Source organism: Protopterus annectens, chromosome 4.part0 (genome assembly GCF_019279795.1).
Source record: "Protopterus annectens isolate FY-2018-M chromosome 4.part0, PAN1.0, whole genome shotgun sequence".
Taxonomy (NCBI): Eukaryota; Metazoa; Chordata; order Ceratodontiformes; family Protopteridae; genus Protopterus; species Protopterus annectens.
Window position 1 is genome coordinate 91,476,826 of NC_056733.1, and position 20,478 is coordinate 91,497,303.

The following is a 20,478-nucleotide window of genomic DNA, read 5'->3' on the forward strand; positions in this document are numbered from 1 at the left end:
AACAGAACTCAAAATTTACTTGCGCAGGCAACAGTAAGAAGTGCTGCGGCACAGAAGCTGCTGCCCTAATTTAAATGGTGACTTTGTTTTATATAATCCCTCCCCTTTGCCATAATACTGAATTTATTGCATCCGTTACCCATTTACGCATTCAATGCATTTGTATATTCAATCACCTCTTTACTATTTTACACTACTGAATGTATTCCTCTCCCTAAGCATTCAGTGAACTGTTACTAAAATAGGGAGCTTTTTAGCCTTCTTATTGTCTTGCATAGAATTTCTTTCAATATGCAAATTACGGGTTTGTTCTGGAAATTACGACACACAGCAAGGTACTGTAGGCTGAAACAATCTGCTTTGGAAAAATTCATATGAACAGCAAAAACACTATGGAACAAAAGAAACAAGGTAGGACCACCAAAGCTATAAGATCCAGTTTAGGTCAAGAATAAAACCAAAAGGATAAGCGCTTTCACGTGGAATAACCACGCTTCATCAGATCTCAAAGTACAAATTCAAGCACTCAGTTTAAATAACAAAGCTAAATGCTAATTAAAATCAATTAACATCAAATTAGGATTAAAAACATGAGCATATCAATTAAGTAGTTACAAAACCACTACAAAAACTCACTTAAAGGGCCGCGCCTCTAAGGCAGGCTTAATACTTAAATAGCTATTCAAACCTGGATAATTATGTGCACGTAACCTAAAAATCTACTTTAATTCAACAGATTCAAGATATTTAATAATCCAAGAATGGGTAATGTTAATTAACAGTTGCAACACCTTAAAACTAAAACTATGTGTGCTAAATTCAACAATGTGCTTGGCGAAAGCATTCTGTATGTTAAAATTCTTAATATCATAAAGATGGTTATAAATCCTGTCTCTCAACCTTCTAGATGTTTTTCCCACATAGAAACATTTACAACAACTACAACTGGCAAGATATACAAAGTTACTACTATCACAGGTGGCATGAAATCTAGGAAGAAATTTAAAATCCAAAATAGGGTGACAAAAAAGCTGTGCTGCATTTATTGCTCTACACATATTGCAACGTCTGCAATGAAAAGTGCCAAAGCTTAGGCTCTTGTCTTGCTGAATGCGCTGCCTCACATCTCTATATAAAAGAGATTTTAGATTTAAATTATTCTTGTATATGAAACTTGGTGCTTCTCCAACAATGTCAACTGTGGTAGGATCTATAGTCAATATGTACCAAAATTCTGTCTAATAATTTTAACCACAACTGCATTATCTGAAACTTGGTGCTTCTCCAACAATGTCAACTGTGGTAGGATCTATAGTCAATATGTACCAAAATTCTGTCTAATAATTTTAACCACAACTGCATTATCATTGGTGTATTTTGTTATAAAACTAAACTAGATTGCCTACCCCTAGAATGTCTAGTATAACTGGGGTAATTCAATGAGTGTAGAGGGCCATTTCTCGATCAATGTACATGACTATTCATAGTTCGGTCCATCTACCCTAACACATCCTTCTTGGCTCTATCCAATACCATTAGAGTGTAGCCCTTGTCTGCAAACAACTGCTCTAAGGTCTTGATTTAATCATTCAGTATAGTTTGTTCTCTACAAATCCTCTTCATTCTGTAATACTGTCCCTTCACTATATTAGGGAATATGAATCTGGGATGCATACTGCTAAATTCTAGCAGGTTATTTTTCCAGCATGGTTTTCGAAATAAACCAGTGCTAAGGACACCTGAGTCACCTCTACATATTGTGACATCTAGGAAATCTACTTTCTGTGTGGATGATGTCATGGTAAACTTCAAAAAATCAGTCGTGGACGCTAGATATTTAATGAAATACTGCAGACAAGAAAGCTCACCATTCCACAACAGAAAAATACCATCCGCAAACCGTCTATATAAAAGAACATGTGGAAAATAAGTACAATTAAAGACATGCATATTCTCCCAATGATGTACCACTAAATTTGCATAGGAATTCATACATGGGGTGCCCATGGCGACACCCCATTGTTGCAAATACATATTGTTGTCAAACATAAACACATTACTGGCGAGTACCATTTCCAAAAGTGTACAGATTAAAGTCATGTCATTATTACTCATGGAGTGCATATTATTCAGAATTTCTCTAACAGCATCCAAACCATATTCGTTAGGTATAGAAGTGAAGAAACTTTTTACATCAAGTGTAACCAATAAACATTCATGAGAGGAAGAATCATTATTATTATATGCATCAATATCATTAAGGAACTGAGTGGTATATTTTAAAATAGTTGGTATTTGCTTCACTACCGGTCCTAGTTTCTGCTCTATATAGACATGGTTTCAATTGCCCACCCACCTGCTGCAACTATAGGTCTCATAGGGGGTGGATGTACAAGCTTATGCACCTTAGGTAAACCCTTAATACAAGGAATGAGTGGATGTTCTATGTGTAGATAACAATATAGGCTGTAATCTATTTGTCTATACATCAAAAGGTCATAAAGATTATCATGAACCTGTCTAAGAATATGCGTAAGGTGGGGAGCATCTATGCAGACATACGTATCAATATCTTGCAGTAACCCATACATTGCTTTATTATATTCTATATTATATTATATTCTTTCCTGTTCATAAGTACTATCCCCCTACCTTTATCTGCTGGCCTAATCGCTATAGCTGTATTAATCTGCAGGGACCGTAAAGCCTCTTTCTCATCTGTAGTTAAATTAAAGTAGGGAGCAATTGTGTTTAGCATAAAATTGTTTGTAAATGTCCCTTTCACATGCTTTTACAAAACAATCCAATTGAGGTAGCAACACAGGGCTATACAAACTTCTACGTTTCAAAGAAATTTCAGTTTGTTGATTTAAGTCTTTATCATGTAGCAGTTTTAGAGTAACACTGCGCCCAAACATCCTTAGGTCAGTAAGCATGTCACTCACATTCGTACCTGCTGATGGAATAAAGGAAAGACTATAGTACAGGGACGCAAGGCAATGGCATAGGGGGAGGCATGAGAAGACCGTTACAGATCTTCTAGCCCACGATGTTCTTCATATTGATCACTGCAGTAGCCTTAGCTTATATCCGGCCAGCTTTCAAAGTTTCAGGGCACCTTCCATGCACCCACACTATCAAGCAGCTTAAGATGAGCTGACTGAAAAACAAGTTTGAGTACAATGCCCTTCAGAGCTTTCCTGACATCGAAGAGTACACTCCTCTGAGGCTTTTGAAGATCGACAGCTGGCTTGTGCTTTCTTTTGCTGGGCAGGTAAGTTCCCTTTGGGTAAAAATCCATTTGCTATTTACTAATGTTTTATTACTTTTCTCTTTCAAAAAGTTATGTTAAAGCTAGGAATACTGTGTTTTAACAGACTGTCTCAATACTGTAATGTACTTTTAAACAGAGCACTATTTTTCTTTTAGTTTTAAAACACTGCAAACTAATTGATAACATATTTTCTGTGCAGAACTGCATTTAATTTTTGTTGTGGGGGCTGCCATAGTGTTTGGAAAGTGCTTTTTACTGTGTTTTTTCTGTCAAAAATGTAAATTCTGTGGACTGACAGTTTTACCAGCATTTGCTGCTCGTCTACCCCAGGAAAGAGGCACCATTTTCAGCTTGATCATATTACAGATTGTCCCCCCCACCCCTGGTCAGTCCTACTTCTAGCCACAAAAAAAAAAGCTAAGCAAACTGCCTTTGCCACCACAGTGGGCTAGCAATTTGCCTCAGCCAAAGGTTGGGTAACTGTGCTGTTGCCACTTGTTGTACCTCACACCCCACATATTTCACCCCAAATCCCTCTGCTACAGCACCTACAGTCAATATGGACCAGTGGTTAGCCACATTCTCTACACCTGTTGGAGTCCCCTCAGTGGGCAAGTGAGAGTCACTCATGTCAGTCCTAAGAGAGGGAACAGGGAAAGTTTCCCTGTTATGTCAGAATGTTGTTCCCATCTTGGGAAGCAGAGGCTGCCATCAGTAACATGGCTGGCCCTATTTTTCCTCTCAAAAAAGAAACAGAAAACCAAACATATATCTGAAATTTGTTTTGATAGAAATACTTTATTGGGACTGGCTCAAGGTTTAATTCAGGTTTAGTGATCTTTCTTTTAAAGTAGTTCCTAGTAAAAGAAAGAGGGATATCTTTTTCCTGAAGAAATTCAAGATTCTGAATCCGAACAGGAAGATGCAGAGATGGATTCAGGGTTTTGTCCTCTGATTTCTGATTCAGACTCGGAGAACTCAGTTTCTGATTCTTCCTGTGGGGGTTTCTCTTTCTCTGAGACTACTGATAGAATGCCCCAGTGTTTTCAATGGGAGATCACCAAAGTTTCTCAGCCCCTCAGAAAATACTATGATTTGTTACACAAGGATTTTCCAGAACCTACACACATTCCTCCTGTCCTGTCTGCTTTAGAGATGTGCACCTTTCTGCCTGCGATTTTCCTGACAGTCAGCCAGCTGTGCCTAAAAAGGCAAATAAAAATGTATAAAGTTCCTCAGTCTTAAATTTGTATACACTATTCCCAAACCTGAACCAGCAGCTACAACCTTAGTTGAGTCCACCATAACCAAGCACTTAATTCCAATCTTACTCTTTATAATAAGGGTGGGAAAATTATTGACAGACATTGGGAAACATATACTTCTGCAACTTTGATTTTTAGAATTTTAAAATTGTCAGGCTCATAGGCTAAATTTGGTTCTGATCTACTGTGAAAATATTAAGGAATGTTTTTATCTGCAGTTTCTTCTTGTGAAGAAAAAAATACTTTAAATTACTTAAAGCTTCTTCTACTGCAGAGGTCACTACTCATTGTTTGCAGTGTGTGTAGGATTCTGTTAATACTTCTTCCAGTGCTGTGGCCACTGGTACTGTTTTAACGAGTTTTGCTTGACTGCATTCTCAGAACATCCAGGATCATTTAAAAAAATGAGATTTTAAATTCTCCATTAGAGATTTAGGGTTGCCCATCTGATGCAGAGGTGATCAAAAAGTGAGATGAAGGAGGCAACAGGGAATCTTTAAGATATTTAATCCCTCCTTTTCCAAACTGTACAATGATTTTCTTTCTCCTCATCCAGACTGGCAAAAACATAATAAACAGTCTTGATGGAATTCAGGTAAATAGGTGTTTAAGAAGTGGCAAGGGGATTCCAAAAAAAGTCTCAAACCACCCAAAACCACGGACAGTCCAACAAGTCTAAATTACTATTCAGGAGACCTTATGAGTCCCTCCCAGCCTGACCCATCTTCTCGTCTGAATCTCCATCTTTCTCTTTGGCAACATATTGATTCAGCGAATGTTCTGAAAATCATTCAACAGGGTTACAGATGGCAGTGGGAGGAAATTCCTCCTTTCAAGGGAGTCATTCCTCATCCTGCAGATCAGACTCTCTTGGTTCCACTGTTCTTCATCACATGCTGTCCTAAAGAGTGATAGAAGTAGTCCCTCTTTCCCAGGTGGGGGAAGGGGTTTTATTCAAGCATGTTTCTAGCTTTGAGACCAGTTATGGACCTTTCTTTCCTTAATCTGTTTGCGATAGTGCCAAAGTTCAAAATGAGATCACTTCATAACCTGTTACCTCCTCTTCCACTTTCAAGTTTCCTGGTAACACTAGACTTAAAAGATGCTTATCCCTATTCATCCAGACTTCAGACATTTCTTAAGGTTGTGTGTGACTGGATCACGTTATTAATTATCTGCCTTACTCTTTAGACTACTCACTGCACCAAGAGTATTTACAAAGGGTCTAGCTCCAGTTATAGCTCACTGCAGGTTACAAAGTATCCACATTTTCAGTAGTTACATGAATTGCTTATCTTTGCAGAGTCTTTTTCAAAATGTCAGGAATCTCTCTCTCTCTCAGGTAGGAGATCTCTTGCACAAGCTGGGATTCCAAGAGAACATTCAAAAGACTTTGACTCCCCCCATACAGGATTGTGTTGCTGTGATGTCAACTAGACACCTCAGTTCAAATAACTTCTTCCACAAAAAACAGACCTTTATCTAGCTCTATTTCTAAGGATTTCCATTAAGACTTCAGTCACTGGGACAATCACCTCAGTATTATGGGTCTCATGGCATCTATGATTCTCATGAGACCTTCGGCAAGACTCCACATAAGACATAGTGGTATCTGAATTCCCTTCGGTCCCAGCATCAACACCCTTTATTTTTTCAAATGCCAGTACTGTGGTTTGTCAGAAGAGAATTTTTTTTTGTTGGAGGCAACAGATATGCTTAAATCCAGGTCTCCCTTTCTCCATCCTTGCTCCAAAGCAGTAAGTCACCACAGACACTTCGGTCTTTGCTTGAGGAGCAGCTTCTGGTGTGACAAAAGTGCAGGGGGTGTGGGACACAAAGGACAGATGCAAGCACATAAATATCAAGGAGATGCTTCCCTGATCAAGGTACTCATCTCTCTCAACCATTTTTGGTCCCAGAGACCTCTTCAAGTGGTTACAGACAACACTAGTCATGTGGTATACCAACAAGCAAGGGGGAACCAGGTTGCACCCCCCCTTTGTAGACTAGCCGTGCAAGCTTGGAATATAGCTTCACAGCATAATCTTACTCTACAAGCATTCTACATTCTGTCAGAGCAAAACTGTGTGGCAGACATGCTGAGCAGGACGAAAGCAGACCCTCATAACTGGAAACTAGATCAGGAGTCTTCCAAAATGTAATCCATCTGTGAGGAGTTCCTCAAGAAGACCTATATACCTCCTTTCTGAACAATCAAGTGGCAAAATTCCATTCCAGGACTCCATGCAAGAAGGACTGGAAGACAAATTCATTTTCTTTGGACAGGAATGTTCCTGTATGCCTCTCTACCCTTTCCACTAATATCCTGGGTACTTCTGAAGAGTCAGAATGAATTCTCCAAAATCACTGCGGAGACTCCCTTTTGGCCCAGGCAACCTTGGTTTTCCCCTTCTTTTGGGAACAACTAGGGGCAATTGCCACCAGCTTCTTTACAGAATGGATATATTCACACAAGAACAGGGGTTTTTGATACATCCCAACATCAATCTTCTTCAATTGATTCCTCAGTGATAGTGTCTTGATTCCTTTTAGGCACCTGTTTTCAGAGGACAGGCAGCAGGTACTAGAAACTCGTATATTAGCAAATGGAAAAGGTTTTCTACTTTATGCCAACAACATAACCAGCACCAATTTGGGGCTAGTAGTTCTCTGGTTTTACTGTATTTCTGTGAGTTACTATCATATGGCCTTTCTTATTACTCTTGGCTAGGTTCATTTATCATCTATTTCAGCATGTCTGCCGATGGATCCTCTTCTTTCAAGGCAGTCTCATGTCAAAAAGTTCTAGAAAAGGATTTTGCATAAGATGCCTCCAAGTAAACCGATGGCCCCTCGTTGGGATTTTAATTCTGTGTTACAGAAGCTAACATTTGCTCCATCTGATCAAGCTAATCTGGCTGACCCGAGGTTCTTAACATGGAAAGTAGTTTTACAGACTCCTCAGACTTCTACAAGAAAAGAATCCGACTTACAAGCAGTTATGGTGAGTCAACCTTTCTTCATTTTCCATAAAGGACAGGGTCTCTTAAGACCTAATCCTTCTTTTATGCCTAAAGTGGTATCCAAATTTACTTAAAGCCAGGTTATCCATTTACCTGTTTTCTTCCATAAACCTAAACATGAGAGAGAAGGGATACTTCCTAGCTTGGATGTCCACAGGCAACTCAGGTACTATCTTGACAGACCTACATCTTTCAGATCTTTGGATCAATTGTTCATCTCTTGTGAAGGGTAGGAGACAACCTGTGTCAAAACAGACTACTTCCAAATGGTTATCTAAGACTATTTACCTTTTGTTATACTCACCGTGACAGCTTTTTGGAAAGGGTTAGATTCTTGAAGTATTCTAAAAGCTGCTACTTGGTCTTCTGTACATACTTTTACAAAGCACTATAAGCTTTATTCCTTCTCTGGGTCTAGCTCAAGTTTTGCTATGACCATTCTCCAAGGGTTCCTGGACTCTTCTCCTTCCTCCTCTCAAATATAGTTAGTTATGGTAAGCTACATATATACAGCCAAAACAACTGCAGCAGTTATCTATATGAAGAACATAGTACAGTTTTGCAAGTTAAACTTACAATAACAGTGGATGCTCGAATGATCACTGCTGCAGAAGCTGCTCCCTCCCCCTTGTTGTTTGGGGAGTTTTTTTATGCCAGGGTGTGGACATTTATTTTTTTGGCAGGAACATCTGAAGGGCTTAGTGACTAAACTTGTCTTATAGTCAAGTCATACAGAGCTACTTTTCAATTTGGGCACCTGGAAGGTGCCCTGAATCTTTGGAAGCTGGCCAGCTCTTATATCCTTGGCAAACTATAATCCACACAAATAAGGTAGCAGTGATCATTCAAACATTTACTGATATCCTAAGTTCAGCTTACAGAACTGTACTTTTTATTCCTAATGGTGACCAGTTTATAACCCTAGGCTCAGAATTTGAAACAGGTAACTAAACACCAGTGTTATGTTTGTGTGAAAGAACTGAACGCACTATATAATGTCTTCATTTACAAACCCTTAATAATTCCATAGGTTCATAGGTAGGTACTAGGCTATCGGCCCAAGGGCCTAAGTAAGCCTAGCCAACAAGGTTCCCTGGCTTACACCACCCAAAAAAGTTCTGTGTGTTCCACGTACAATGATACAAATGAATAAATAAGTTACATCTTACCATAACGTTCCATCTGTGTTGTAGATCTTTGTTCATTCATTACTATTAGGACTTCGGTTCCATCCTCAGAACCGATACGGCCGTTTCCGAGCTCGCGCCAGCCAAAAACTCTCAGCTAAGACCTACCCATAATGTCCCTCTCCTAGTTACTCCAGATCGAGTTTGCCCACCCCTATATAATAGACGTAGCAATAGAAAAATAGCAGAAGCCTCTGTCTGAGCAAATACCCTAACCAGGAGTTCCTAAAATCCACGAGGAGTCCGGGCAGGGGGAAGGAGGGTGGGAAGTAATGAATGAACAAAGATCTACAACACAGATGGAACGTTATGGTAAGACACAACGTCTTTATCTGATGTTGTAAATCTTTGTTCATTAATTACTATTAGGACCAAGTCCCCAGCTACTTGAGTCCTGGGTGGCCCTAAGGAAGGATATTCCTGAGCACCAAAGAAACAAAAGATGCACTTCCCATGGAGGCCAAATCCAATTTGTAATGAGAGATAAAAGTATGAGGTCTTGCCCAAGTAGCTGCTGCACAGATATCATCCATAGTGGCTCGAGAATGAAATGCTACAGAAGTAGCCACACATCTGGTAGAATGAGCCTTTATAAGGATAACTTATTCTGTTGGTAGATAAAGGTAATGATGTTTCTAAGCCAGGAGGATAAAGTCACTTTGGAAACAGGTTTACCCAATCTGGGTCCTGCAAAGGCCACAAACAATTGATCTGTTTTCCTGAAAGGTTTAGTTCTGTCCAAATAACAACAAAGTTGCCAATACACATCAAGGGTGTGCAAAAGGTACTCCCATCTAATAGAATGCTGAGGGAAGAAAACCGCCAGGTCAATAGATTGGTTAATGGAAAATCCAGAAATGACCTTGGGCAAGAAAGAAGGGTCAGTACGAAGGAACACGTTATCCATGTGGAAGATCAAATAAGGTCTCTTGACACTCAAGGCCTGCAGCTCAGATACTATACTATACTATAAGTAAGGTTTTCCCATGGCAAAAATTTTAAATCACATGAATCAAAGGGCTTGAAAAGAGGACCTGTGAGAGATTGAAGCACCAAAGTCAAGTCCCAAGGTTCTAAGGGAGGCTTGACCAGAGGTTTACCACGTAATACTCCTTTCAAAAATGTCTTGCATAAGCGGTGTGACATAACTGAAGAATTATGAAGTCCATTATGAAAATTGGCGATAGCTGCTAAATGTACAGTGATCGTCAATGCTAAGGCTCCTGCATGTAAAAGAGTAGTCAGGTATTGTAGGATCTTTTGAATAGGCATAGAGAAAGGGTCTAAGTTCTGATCTTTGGCCGAAATACAGAACCTAGTCCATTTACTAGAATAAACTTTCCTGGTGGAAGGTTTGTGTGAAGCCAGAAGAATTTCATGAACAGGAGATGGGATGCCAGGCAGCCTGGCAATCACTGGAAGTGGAAGAACCAAGCTGTGAGCTTGAGACTGTGGAGGTTCGGATGAATCAGTCCCGGAGGATGAGATAACAGTTCTTGGAAATGATCCAGGATCCACAGGCTGTGAATCAGATGAGGCTATAGAAATGGGAACCAGACCTGACGGGGCCAGCAGGGGGCAATGAGGATCACTTTCCTTCTCAACCTCTGAGCTTTCTGGAGAAATTTTGGAATGAGGGGAAACGGGGGAAAAGGCATACAGAAGACCCGGGGGCCAATCGTGCGTTAGAGCATCCCTCGGGGGTTCCCCCTGAGGGGGGATCAGGGCAAAGTAGCTTCTGCATTTGTAGTTTAGGGGGGAAGCAAAGAGATCACAGCAAGGCTTGCTCCAGCGTTGGAAGATCCGATCCGCTGTTACAAGATTGAGGGACCACTCTTGAGGCATCAGGATGTTCCTGCTCAGATTGTCCACAATAAGTTTGGAACTCCTGGGAATGTGCATTGCTATAAGAAAGCGGTTGGAAGCTATCACCCAGTGCCAAATCCTCATGGCTTCCCAACACAGGGGGTAAGACTTGATTCCGCCTTGCTTGTTGATGTACCAGACGACTGACATGTTGTCTGACTGAACTGCAATGGTCCCATAGGGCAGGGATGCATGGAACGCTTGCAACGTTAAGAGAACTGCCCTCAGTTCCAGGACATTTATGTGCAAATTGGCCTTCATGAGGGACTAGGTGCCTTGGATCATCTTTCCCTGGAAATGCCCCCCCACCCTAACAGGGAAGTGTCCGTGGTCACCGTGGCCGTGGGTTGAGGAAGACAGAACGGCCAACATCAAAGATTAGTTTGTGGCTTCATCCTCATCCACCATAGCATTTCTTCCTTGCAACAGTTTGTAAGACGTATCATGTGGTTGAGTGGGTGTTATAAACGACCATTGTGCGTAAAGGAGCCGCTGCAGGATTCGCATGTGCAGCCTCGCCAGTGGTACTAATGTAATGGCAGCCACCATGGAGCCTAAGAGTTGCAGTACAAGACGTGCTGGTACATAGGTCTGAGGAAGAATATCTTGGATTTGGTGTCTTATTTTTGAAAGCCTGTGAGGGGGGAGAGAAGCTTGACAGGATGTTGTGTCGAAGACCGCTCCAATAAATTCCAGAGTTTTTGTTGGGGACATTTGAGATTTGTCCTTGTTGACTGTAATCCCCAAGCAGACAGTGAGACTTTGAGTGTAAGAGAGGCTTCAGAGTAGGGGATTCCTGGTCGGAGCGGTAAGAAGCCAATCGTCAAGATATGGAAACACCTGGAATCCTTATAGTCGAAGATGAGCTACCACAACTGCCATACATTTGGCGAACACTCTGGGGGCTGTCGAGAGACCAAATGGCAGTGCCCTGAACTGGTAGTGATTGGCTACCATCCGGAAGCGGAGAAACCTCTGGGAGCGGTGATCCATCTTTATGTGGTAGTACGCATCCTGGAGGTCTACAGAGCACATCCAGTTGTTTCTCCCTAGGAAGACAAGAATGGACTGTACCTTGACCATCTGGAATTTTTGAGGTTTGATAAATTTGTTCAATAGGCTGAGATCCAGCATTGTTCTCCAGTCCCCTGTCTTTTTTGGCACTAAAAAGAACCTCAAGTAAAACCCGGATCCTGTCTGGTCTGGTGGGACTGGTTGTATGACTCTTTTTCTTAGCAGCTTTTCTATTTCTAAGGCTGCTAATTCCCTCTGATTGGGTGGTACATTGGAGATTTGTTTAACGGGTCTGGGAATTAAATCGAATGGCATTTGGTAGCCTCTGGATATTATTCTCTGCACGCAAACATCGGTAGTAATAAGATGCCAGGCTGGTAGGTGCAAAGAAAAACGACCTCTGACTGCTTCCAGGGGAAAGCAATCGGGCCGCTGCTCAGGAGCGCTCGTAGGGTCTGCCGGAGAAAGAATCTCTAGCACCCTAGTTACGCAGACCCCCTCTACCACGAAAAGGGAGTCTTCCATATGAGCTGCCCCCTCTGCCCCGGGGAGATTGTTCACCACGAATGTCACGAAAAGATACTTGGGATTTCTTGAACCACATTTTTCCTCCCTTCTGGTTCCTGGAGTAGGACCTCTGCGGGTTGGAAAAGCATATGTCCACAGCAGACAAGGTCTTTCCATCTTTCTCACTACTTGCAAGTGTGTCTCGTACTTTGGGTCCAAAAAGTGCAGATTTATCGACAAGTGCATTGACAAAGGAAGATTTAAAAGGTTCTGTGAAGTCACACAACCACATCCAAGCATTACGTCTCATGATAATGCCAGATGCGGCAGCTCGAGCTGCCCCCTCGGTGGTGTGAGATATCAAACGCATCGAGGAGTTCAAGATGGATTCAAGGGTAGCTAGTAGCAAGGCGATAGTGTCACGCACCTCATCAGGCAGTACCCCCACCAAAGAGGAAGACATTTCAGAAATTAGGTCTCTTTGGAGGAGAGTAAAGTATGCCAGATAGTTCAGCGACCGAATGGCGAAGGTCGCTGAAGCATAGGTCCACTTCCCTAGTCTGTCCATGGTCTGAGACTCCCTGCACGGAGGATGGACAGTGGAACTATCTTCTGCCAGTTGCCTCTTGGTGGCCACCGCCACAACCACAGAATCAACTGTCAACTGCTTGGACCAGTGGGGCTGGTCTTCAGGTGTACATAAAATTTTGTCTGGCCTCCGAGAGACAGGTTCTACGTTGTCCTGGGCCTTTCAAGCATGTTGCACAATGAGCTTAATAAGGTCATCTGCCAGTGGGGTCACCCAGGAAGTAGATGGCCAGCACAGAAGGCCTGAAAGAACACCAATTCCTCAGAAGAATAGTTAGAGGACTTCCAGTCTCCCCGCTGCTTGAGGATTTTGAGAATGTCTCCGAATAAGATGTCGTCTGGGTTGACCGTGGGGGACCCTTCCCCCTCAACGCAATCAGTGTCATCTGTGATAGATTCCTCCGGGGAATCAAGGTGCTTCCTCTTGCACCATTTCTTCAAAGGGGAGTCTTGCGACTCCCGTTCCTGGGTTCCTGAAATAGAGGGTTGGGAGAGGTGCATGCTAGGGGGAGGTTCTGATACCGATATCATTGGTGCTGACTGCGAGCCTGTGGAGTCAAGGACCCTCTCCATCACCTGGACAGCAGGCCCGCCTGAGGAGGGATGGGAGCCCAGAACCAGGAATGACAACCTCGGAACCGGGGCCACACCCCACCCTGAGGAGCCCACCTCCATGTGAGGAGCACCGAGAGGACTGGAAGCCGGTGCCCTGGACATAGACGGCACCAGCAAGAAAATAGGTGGACTAGGTACCAAGGTACGGACAGTCCAAGCACTGCTCTGAGAGAGCATCAGCCAATGCAGCAAGGGTGGTCGGTGTCGACAGGGGAAAAACTGCTGTCGGAGCAGAGACAGCATGCACCAGAGTGTACATCGGTATCGAGATCTCCGGGATCTGGGTAGAGGCCAGAGGAGGATAAACAGGGGAAAATGTAGTAAAAGATTCCGAGCCAAGAGGGATGGAAGGCCTAGCTGGAATGGGCAATCCCCTAGCTGCCAGAAGCTGGTCCACAACCTGCACTAGAGATAATTCAGAAAAACTCCTAGTGGATCTAAAGGAGGCTGCTGAAGGAGAATCAGGTCTTTCTAGAAAGGCACTAAACCTTTGCCCCAAAAAAGGGTCGTAAGTTGGAGAGTATCCTGTCTTTGGCAGATATTCGAGTTTTGGAGCCAATGGAGCTGAAGAAACTGTCGGCACTGTGGCCGGGGATGGCGCTGAAGCAGGTACAGTCATAGGAGCGAATGTTGGATCCAAGGACAGCACCGAAGTCAGTGGTGCTGATGTTGGAACAAAAATAGGGGTGAATATCATGGACAACACTGAGGGAGAAGATACAGAAACTGGTGCCGAAGAGGTCTACGCCAAGGGCGCCTGCGAAGCACGGAGCTGACTCGGTTCCGTAACTGACAGAGATGCAGGAACCAAGTGACTCCATTTTTCTTTATGTTTTTTGGCCTTTGGAGGGGGTAAGACCTCCGACCCAGATAGAGCCTCCAAAAAAGGTGTCTTGATTAAACCTTTTAAAATAAGATTTTTATATTCTGCTAGTGTACGATTACTAAAACTACCACAAATGTCACAGTCAGCTTTAATATGATCCACGCCCAAACAGTAGACACAACGAGCATGCGTATCTGAGTTAGGCATCATAGGTCCACACTTGTCACACTGTTTAAACCCCAACTTAGCTTTGTCTGATACACTAAGGCAACAAGGTTATCCTATAGAAAAAACAAAATAAGGGAGAGAAAAAGGGGAGAGAATACAAACGATGGTATTTAAAAAATACCACAAGTGGTAAGGAAGGGCCTGTCAAATGTAGGAGAGAGGGACAGTACCAATAATGGCAGAAATTAAATTACCAAGGAAAAGGGTAGGGAATAGAATTAGGTTATAGGCAACAGTAAGAAAGGACTAAATTGACTACAAAATAAAAAAATTTGAAGAGAAACTATCTTAAAAATGACAATTTTCTACTTGGCTTTGAGAGAGATGGCTAGCACATCTGACTAGGAACACGGCAAACAAGATCTGGAGTAACTAGGGTAGGTCTTGGATGAGAATTTTTGGCTGGAGCGAGCTTGGAAATGGCTGTATCAGTTCCGAGGACAAAACCAAAGTCCTAATAGTAATTAATGAACAAAGATTTACGACATCAGATGGATTACTCTGGGTGTGCAGCTGGTGGAGTGGTAACGGAAAGTGTTATTTAAAAAAAATGAATGAAATACAAGTAAAACACGTGAGCGGGCATTGCTTTCAATCTCTTACCTCTCTAATCAGAGACAATTTCAGAATTATCAGAGATGATCAGGGACACTCTCAATACTATTAGTAATGTCTTTCAGCTTTTCCCGGTTAGGGGTCGCCACAGCGGAACTCCGGTCTGCTCATGATTGGCAGCGGATTTTAAAATAAAAAAAATACAGCTACCCAGACAGCGGTAGTATACAAATTTGGGTAGTAAATTATAAAAAACATTACAAGTTTCTTATAATAAGTGGAAACAATTATTATACCTATGGCTGAAAAACAATAAAAAAAATGCAAAAAAACAATACTCCACATTTAGATCAATTAAAAACTATACCTGTCAAAGATAACATAACTAGCACATGGTACTTAACTATCAATTAAAGATTATAGTTGCCAACTAAAAGAGGGAAAGGGAAGAGAATAGAGACAAAAAAGATGCAGTAATTTATGTATCCAAAGCCAAGACACCTTTCCAGCCAAGAATACTGGTATTCAAGGTTTTTAACTTGAAAATTTGACAGAATAAGGTAATGCAGATCAACATGAATTTTCTAAAGTAAAATTAGACAATAAGGCCCATTAGAGGCCACGGTGGTGCAGCGGTAACCGTTGTTACCTCGCAACAAGAGGTTCTCCGGTTCAATTCTCGGCTGGACTGCCTTCTGTGTGGAGTCTGCATGTCCTCCCTGCGGTCGAGTGTCATTTAAAGACATGCAGGTAAGTGCGTGCGGGAATAGGTGTCGGGCTGGCACCTCGGCACCGTAAAAAATCTACTGCCAATCATAAATGGACCATATGAAGGTCAGCGAAAAACAATTATAACCAAAATTAGGAGCTGTAGGTGTGGATGTTGAATGGAAAGGGGGTGACAAAGCAAAAGTTTGCCCTTAGCCAGTACCGACAAGCAACTAGCAAAAGCTCATACGGGGAAGAGGTTGCGGGACAAAGCAAAAGTAAGTGCGTGCTTTCACTTAGCCAGTACCGAAAACCAAGTAGCAAGCGCTCCTACGGGGGCGGGGCTAGTGAGACGATGCGCTTATGAATGATTACAATCCCGTTTTAAACAGCCAACTTTATTATACCTGATGAAATATCGTTCTGGAAATTTTTATGTTGTAACACTGAAACCACTTGTGACAGCAGGGAAAAGCAGGCAACATACTCTATAACGCAGTAATTACCTTACTCTTGTGGTTAAACTTGACAAAGATCCTGCCATTGTCGGTATCATAAGCAGTCCCTTGACTAATGCACCCTCCTCCTCCACAGCCCGAAGACTTAAGGATCGACGTGTTTAATTCTTTTTTTAGAAGGCTTTCCATTGCGCTAATCAAAAATATACGAATCCCTATGTTTACACCTTTTCTGCATGAAAAACTAAAGACCAAATTCAGGGATCCCGTAATGTCGCATAAGCATGACGTAATTAGGTAAGGTTTCCAAAAGTCAAGTGTTTAATTAGTGTATGCTCTCGTAGCTGTATCCTATTCCCAGACAAACGTTTTTGTTAATATTTTCCCGCATTATTAGGGTTGCCACGTATTCCTTTTTCGAAGAACAGTCCTGATTTGGATAGCCGTGTCTTGCAAAAAAAAACATAAAAATGGTAAAAGTCCTGATATTTTAAAAGGAAAAAATAGTTTCTAGCTTCCGTTAAATATTGCAGACAATTGCAATACTCCGAAAAACTTAAAACAATAAAAAATAGAATATTATAGCGGTATATCTTTATTTTAGTAATAAACTGAAGTTAAGTATTGTCTTCTTGCTTATGGTTGGCTTGTTCCACCGACTGATACTTTTTAGTAACAAAAGTCCCACATTGGGCAGCTAGAAAGGTGGCACTGCTACTGGCAGTGGAATAACTGGTATAGTGCAGTAAAGAGTAGTATAGTGTGTGTTCGCGCGCGCATTAACTTTATACTTGTAAAAAAAGTTATTTTGATGAATTAATATAATGTTGTATTATTTACCACGGATATTACGAATTTGTCAATCCTGAATTTATTACAGATTATTTCAATGTGTAGAATGGAAGAACGTGGACATTTTAAGACTCAGAATGAGGAGTCTTCCTCATAATTCGGTACAGTTGAGCGGTATGGATAGCTCGTATCTCCCAAACTCTTAGAGCAAGAAATCCGGACAAAGCCATAAATAGTGGGGGTGGGGGAGGGGCAAAGGCTCACAATTAGGGACAATTTTTAAAGACTGCTTTTACAAACATATTACAATCATATTAGAACTGTATGTCGTGTATATCAAACTACTGGTACAGAAGTGTGTGTTAAAAAGGTATTTTATAAAGTGCATGTACTTAAAATGTAACCACAGTGTGCCCTACTGGGAAAAAACACAAATGCACATAGGTTCATAGGTTCATACTAGGCTATCTGCCCTAGGGCATTTATAAGTCTAGCCAGAGTGTGTTTGGCTTTCGCCATCCATTTTAAATTAATTTTGCTATGCCTTTTTTTGAGGTTAGTATACTGTGCCTCTGTCTAACAGTGACACAGAAGTGATAGCCAGGGTAAACCTACGATCTCCCATCCACTCATCAAGATTCCTTTTGAAGAGAGTCAGTGTGGGACTCTGCCTAACCTGGACTGGGATTTTATTCCAGAGTGAAGGGAGCCTCTGGGTTATGAATCTGTCCCTCCAGCATGTCCTATTTATTTCAGTGCCGAGGTTCAAGTCTCTCGAGCGCGTAGCTCGATGGGATTTGGATTTTCTGAGGTGCAGCATGTCCATTAATTCCGGGTTGGACATGGCTTTATACGTCAGGCACAGATCGCCTCTGAGCAGGCAGTATGCCACTGAGTAGAGCTGGAGTTTCTTTAACCGGCAGCATATGGCATCTGTTTGAGCCCTTGATCCTCTTGGTGAGGTACTTTTGGGGTCTTTCCAGTTGCTGCAGGTGTCTGGTAAGGTACATCCCAAAAGGGGCATTGTACTCAATTATGGGCCTGATGAGGGATGAGTAAAGAGGTACGATGACCTCCCCTGATCTAGATGTGAATCCCTTCATGATTAGGTGGGCTATATAAAATGTTTTTCTAACCACTTTGGCCACGTGGTTGTCAAATGAGAGATTGCTATCAACTTGGGTCCCCAGGTCCCTAATGACTTCTTCTGTACTTAATGGATTACCACCTATGTGGTAATTTGTGGGCACTTTGTTTTTGCCAAAGGGGATGACTATACACTTTTTGGCGTTTAGCTTGAGGCCATGGCTCTGGCACCAGTTGTCTGTTTCTATGAGGCCCTTTTGGAGGATGCTTGTGTCGGCTGGAGTGTTGATTATGGCGCCCAGTTTGCAGTCATCTGCGAACTTGGTCAGCCACAGTCCTTCCGTGTTGGCCTGTACCGCCGAGAAATATATACCGAACAAGAGAGGTCCCAGGACTGAGCCTTGTGGGACGCCACTTGTAACTGGTTTGGAGTCTGACATGGCTTCAGCAATTCTAACCATGTGGGTTCTGTCCTTGAGCCAGTTTGCAACCCATCTAGTGACATAGGGGTTTATATTTAAGCTGGTGAGCTTATCTATAATGCCCGAGTGGGGTATTGTATCGAAGGCTTTTGCGAGGTCCAGGTAGGCTGTGTGGACCACCTTCCCCTCGTCAATGGCCTTGGTGACTGTTTCAAAGAAATTGACCAGGTTTAAGAGGCAGGATCTGCCCTTAACAAAGCCAAACTGGGTAGGATCCAGTGTCTGTAGGTCCCCAATGTCTTTATTTATGAGGTCCATGATGATCCTTTCCATAGCTTTGCAGACCAAGCTAGTCAGGCTTATGGGGCGATAGTTTCCAGGATCCGTTGAGGCACCACCTTTGTGGAGAGGGACCACTGTTGCTGTACGCCTCTCTTTGGGTACATATCCTGTAGTAAGGCTAAGATTGAACAGTAGTTTTATATTTGGGTTTACCTCTTCTTGGAGTTCATGTAGGACGCAGCCCGGGACACCATCTGGTCCCATTGATGCTGTGTTTTTTGCTTTGGAGAGGGCGGCTCTTACCTGAGCATCTGAGATGTCAGGGGGGGCAGCACTCTGTTGGGATAGATATTTGCCCTTTGGTGGGAAGGGGGGGGGAGAAGTTTGCACTGAACCTGTCAGCTAGGATGTTGGCAATGTCTGTGGGCTCGGTGTATTTTTTGTCATTTTGGACTAATTCTGAGCATATCTGGGAATTCCCACCCAGGTTCCAAACATAACTAAAGAAAGCCTTGTGATTATCCTTAGTGTCCTGTGCAATTTTTCTCTCGAAGCTGGCCTTAGACGATTTTATGAGTGCCCGTAGTTTTTTGCTAATGCTGATCAGAGATGCCTTCCCTTTTTGGGATTTTGCTCTATCATATAGTAGCTTCCTCCTTCTATTGTATAGTTTGTTTATGGCTGGGGTCCACCAGACAGGACGTCTGCCTTTGGAGGATTGGGTCTTGGTTTTATTTGGGATTGCATGATCCATGCATTCCTGAAGGTGTTCATAGAATGCGTTTATAAAGGATTCTGCGGTCTGGGCCGTATTTTCCACAGGCCCGGAGGCTTTGAAGGATTTCGCCTCGGTTTTGAGGCGTGTGAAATTTGCTTTAGAGAAGTTTTTCACTGTGGTTTTCTGGGCAGGGGGTGGGGTCGGGATGTGAATAAACAGTGAGATTAGTTTATGGTCTGATCTTACCAGTGAGGGATACACTTCTGGTCTGGAGCATAGTGTCACCATGTTGGTGATGATCAGGTCCAGTATGTTTTCCCCTCTTGTGGGAGTGATAACAAGTTGTTCCATAGCATTTGAGTTTATAAATTCTAGGAACCTTTGGGCTAGGGTGTTGGAGCTAGAGTAATGCTCCCAGTCTATGTTTGGGTAGTTGAAGTCGCCCAATATAATGGTGTTTGGAGAGACCTTCATATTTTCCAGTATTCTCAGGAAGGCCAAGTGGGGTTCCTGTGTTTGGGAGGGTGGTCTGTAGCAGGCTATAAACTGGAAGGCAGTTTTACCCACTGTTAGTTACACATGGATAGTCTCTGATGCTTCGTGCTGTGCCACCAACCTGGAGGTGTGGGTATCTTTGACGAATATTGATACTCCCCCTCCTTTTGTGGTTCGGGCCAAGTTTTGGGGCCGAAAAGCATGGTATGAGGTATAACCTGGTAGTGTTGGGGTGCTCTCGGGAGCCTTGAACCAGGTTTCTGTTACTGCACAGATATCGATGTTCTCCATGCTAAGGAGAGTTTCGAGTGCGTGCATCTTGAGGTTTAGACTTCTGGCGTTGAGTAGCATTACTCTTAGTTTCTTATCCCTTGTGATACCTATGGAGGTGGATTTGTCTTTTGAGCCTTGCCTAAAAAAGGCACTATGGGGGTAGCAAGAGCCTTTGCCAATATCCGAAAGCCCAGGGGTGACAGGTGCAAGCCGTCCCTAGCGAAGCATCCTGGCTTGTCGAGCATGTCATCCCAGGCTGACAGGCATTGGATCCCCTTTGAATTACACCAACACTT

The 20,478-nt window shown here is 42.6% G+C and overlaps 1 protein-coding gene across 1 annotated transcript in view; it reads right to left on the bottom strand.

Annotated features, from left to right (window-relative positions):
• LOC122799208 (ketosamine-3-kinase-like) overlaps positions 1–16,723 on the bottom strand; it is a 407,977-nt gene extending 391,254 nt beyond the window's left edge. Inside the window, exon 1 of the mRNA XM_044068124.1 lies at positions 16,163–16,723. Within this exon, the coding sequence (XP_043924059.1) occupies positions 16,163–16,303 (141 nt within the window). The 5' untranslated portion in view covers positions 16,304–16,723. The remainder of the gene's footprint in view (positions 1–16,162) is intronic.
• Positions 16,724–20,478: the final 3,755 nt, after the last annotated feature.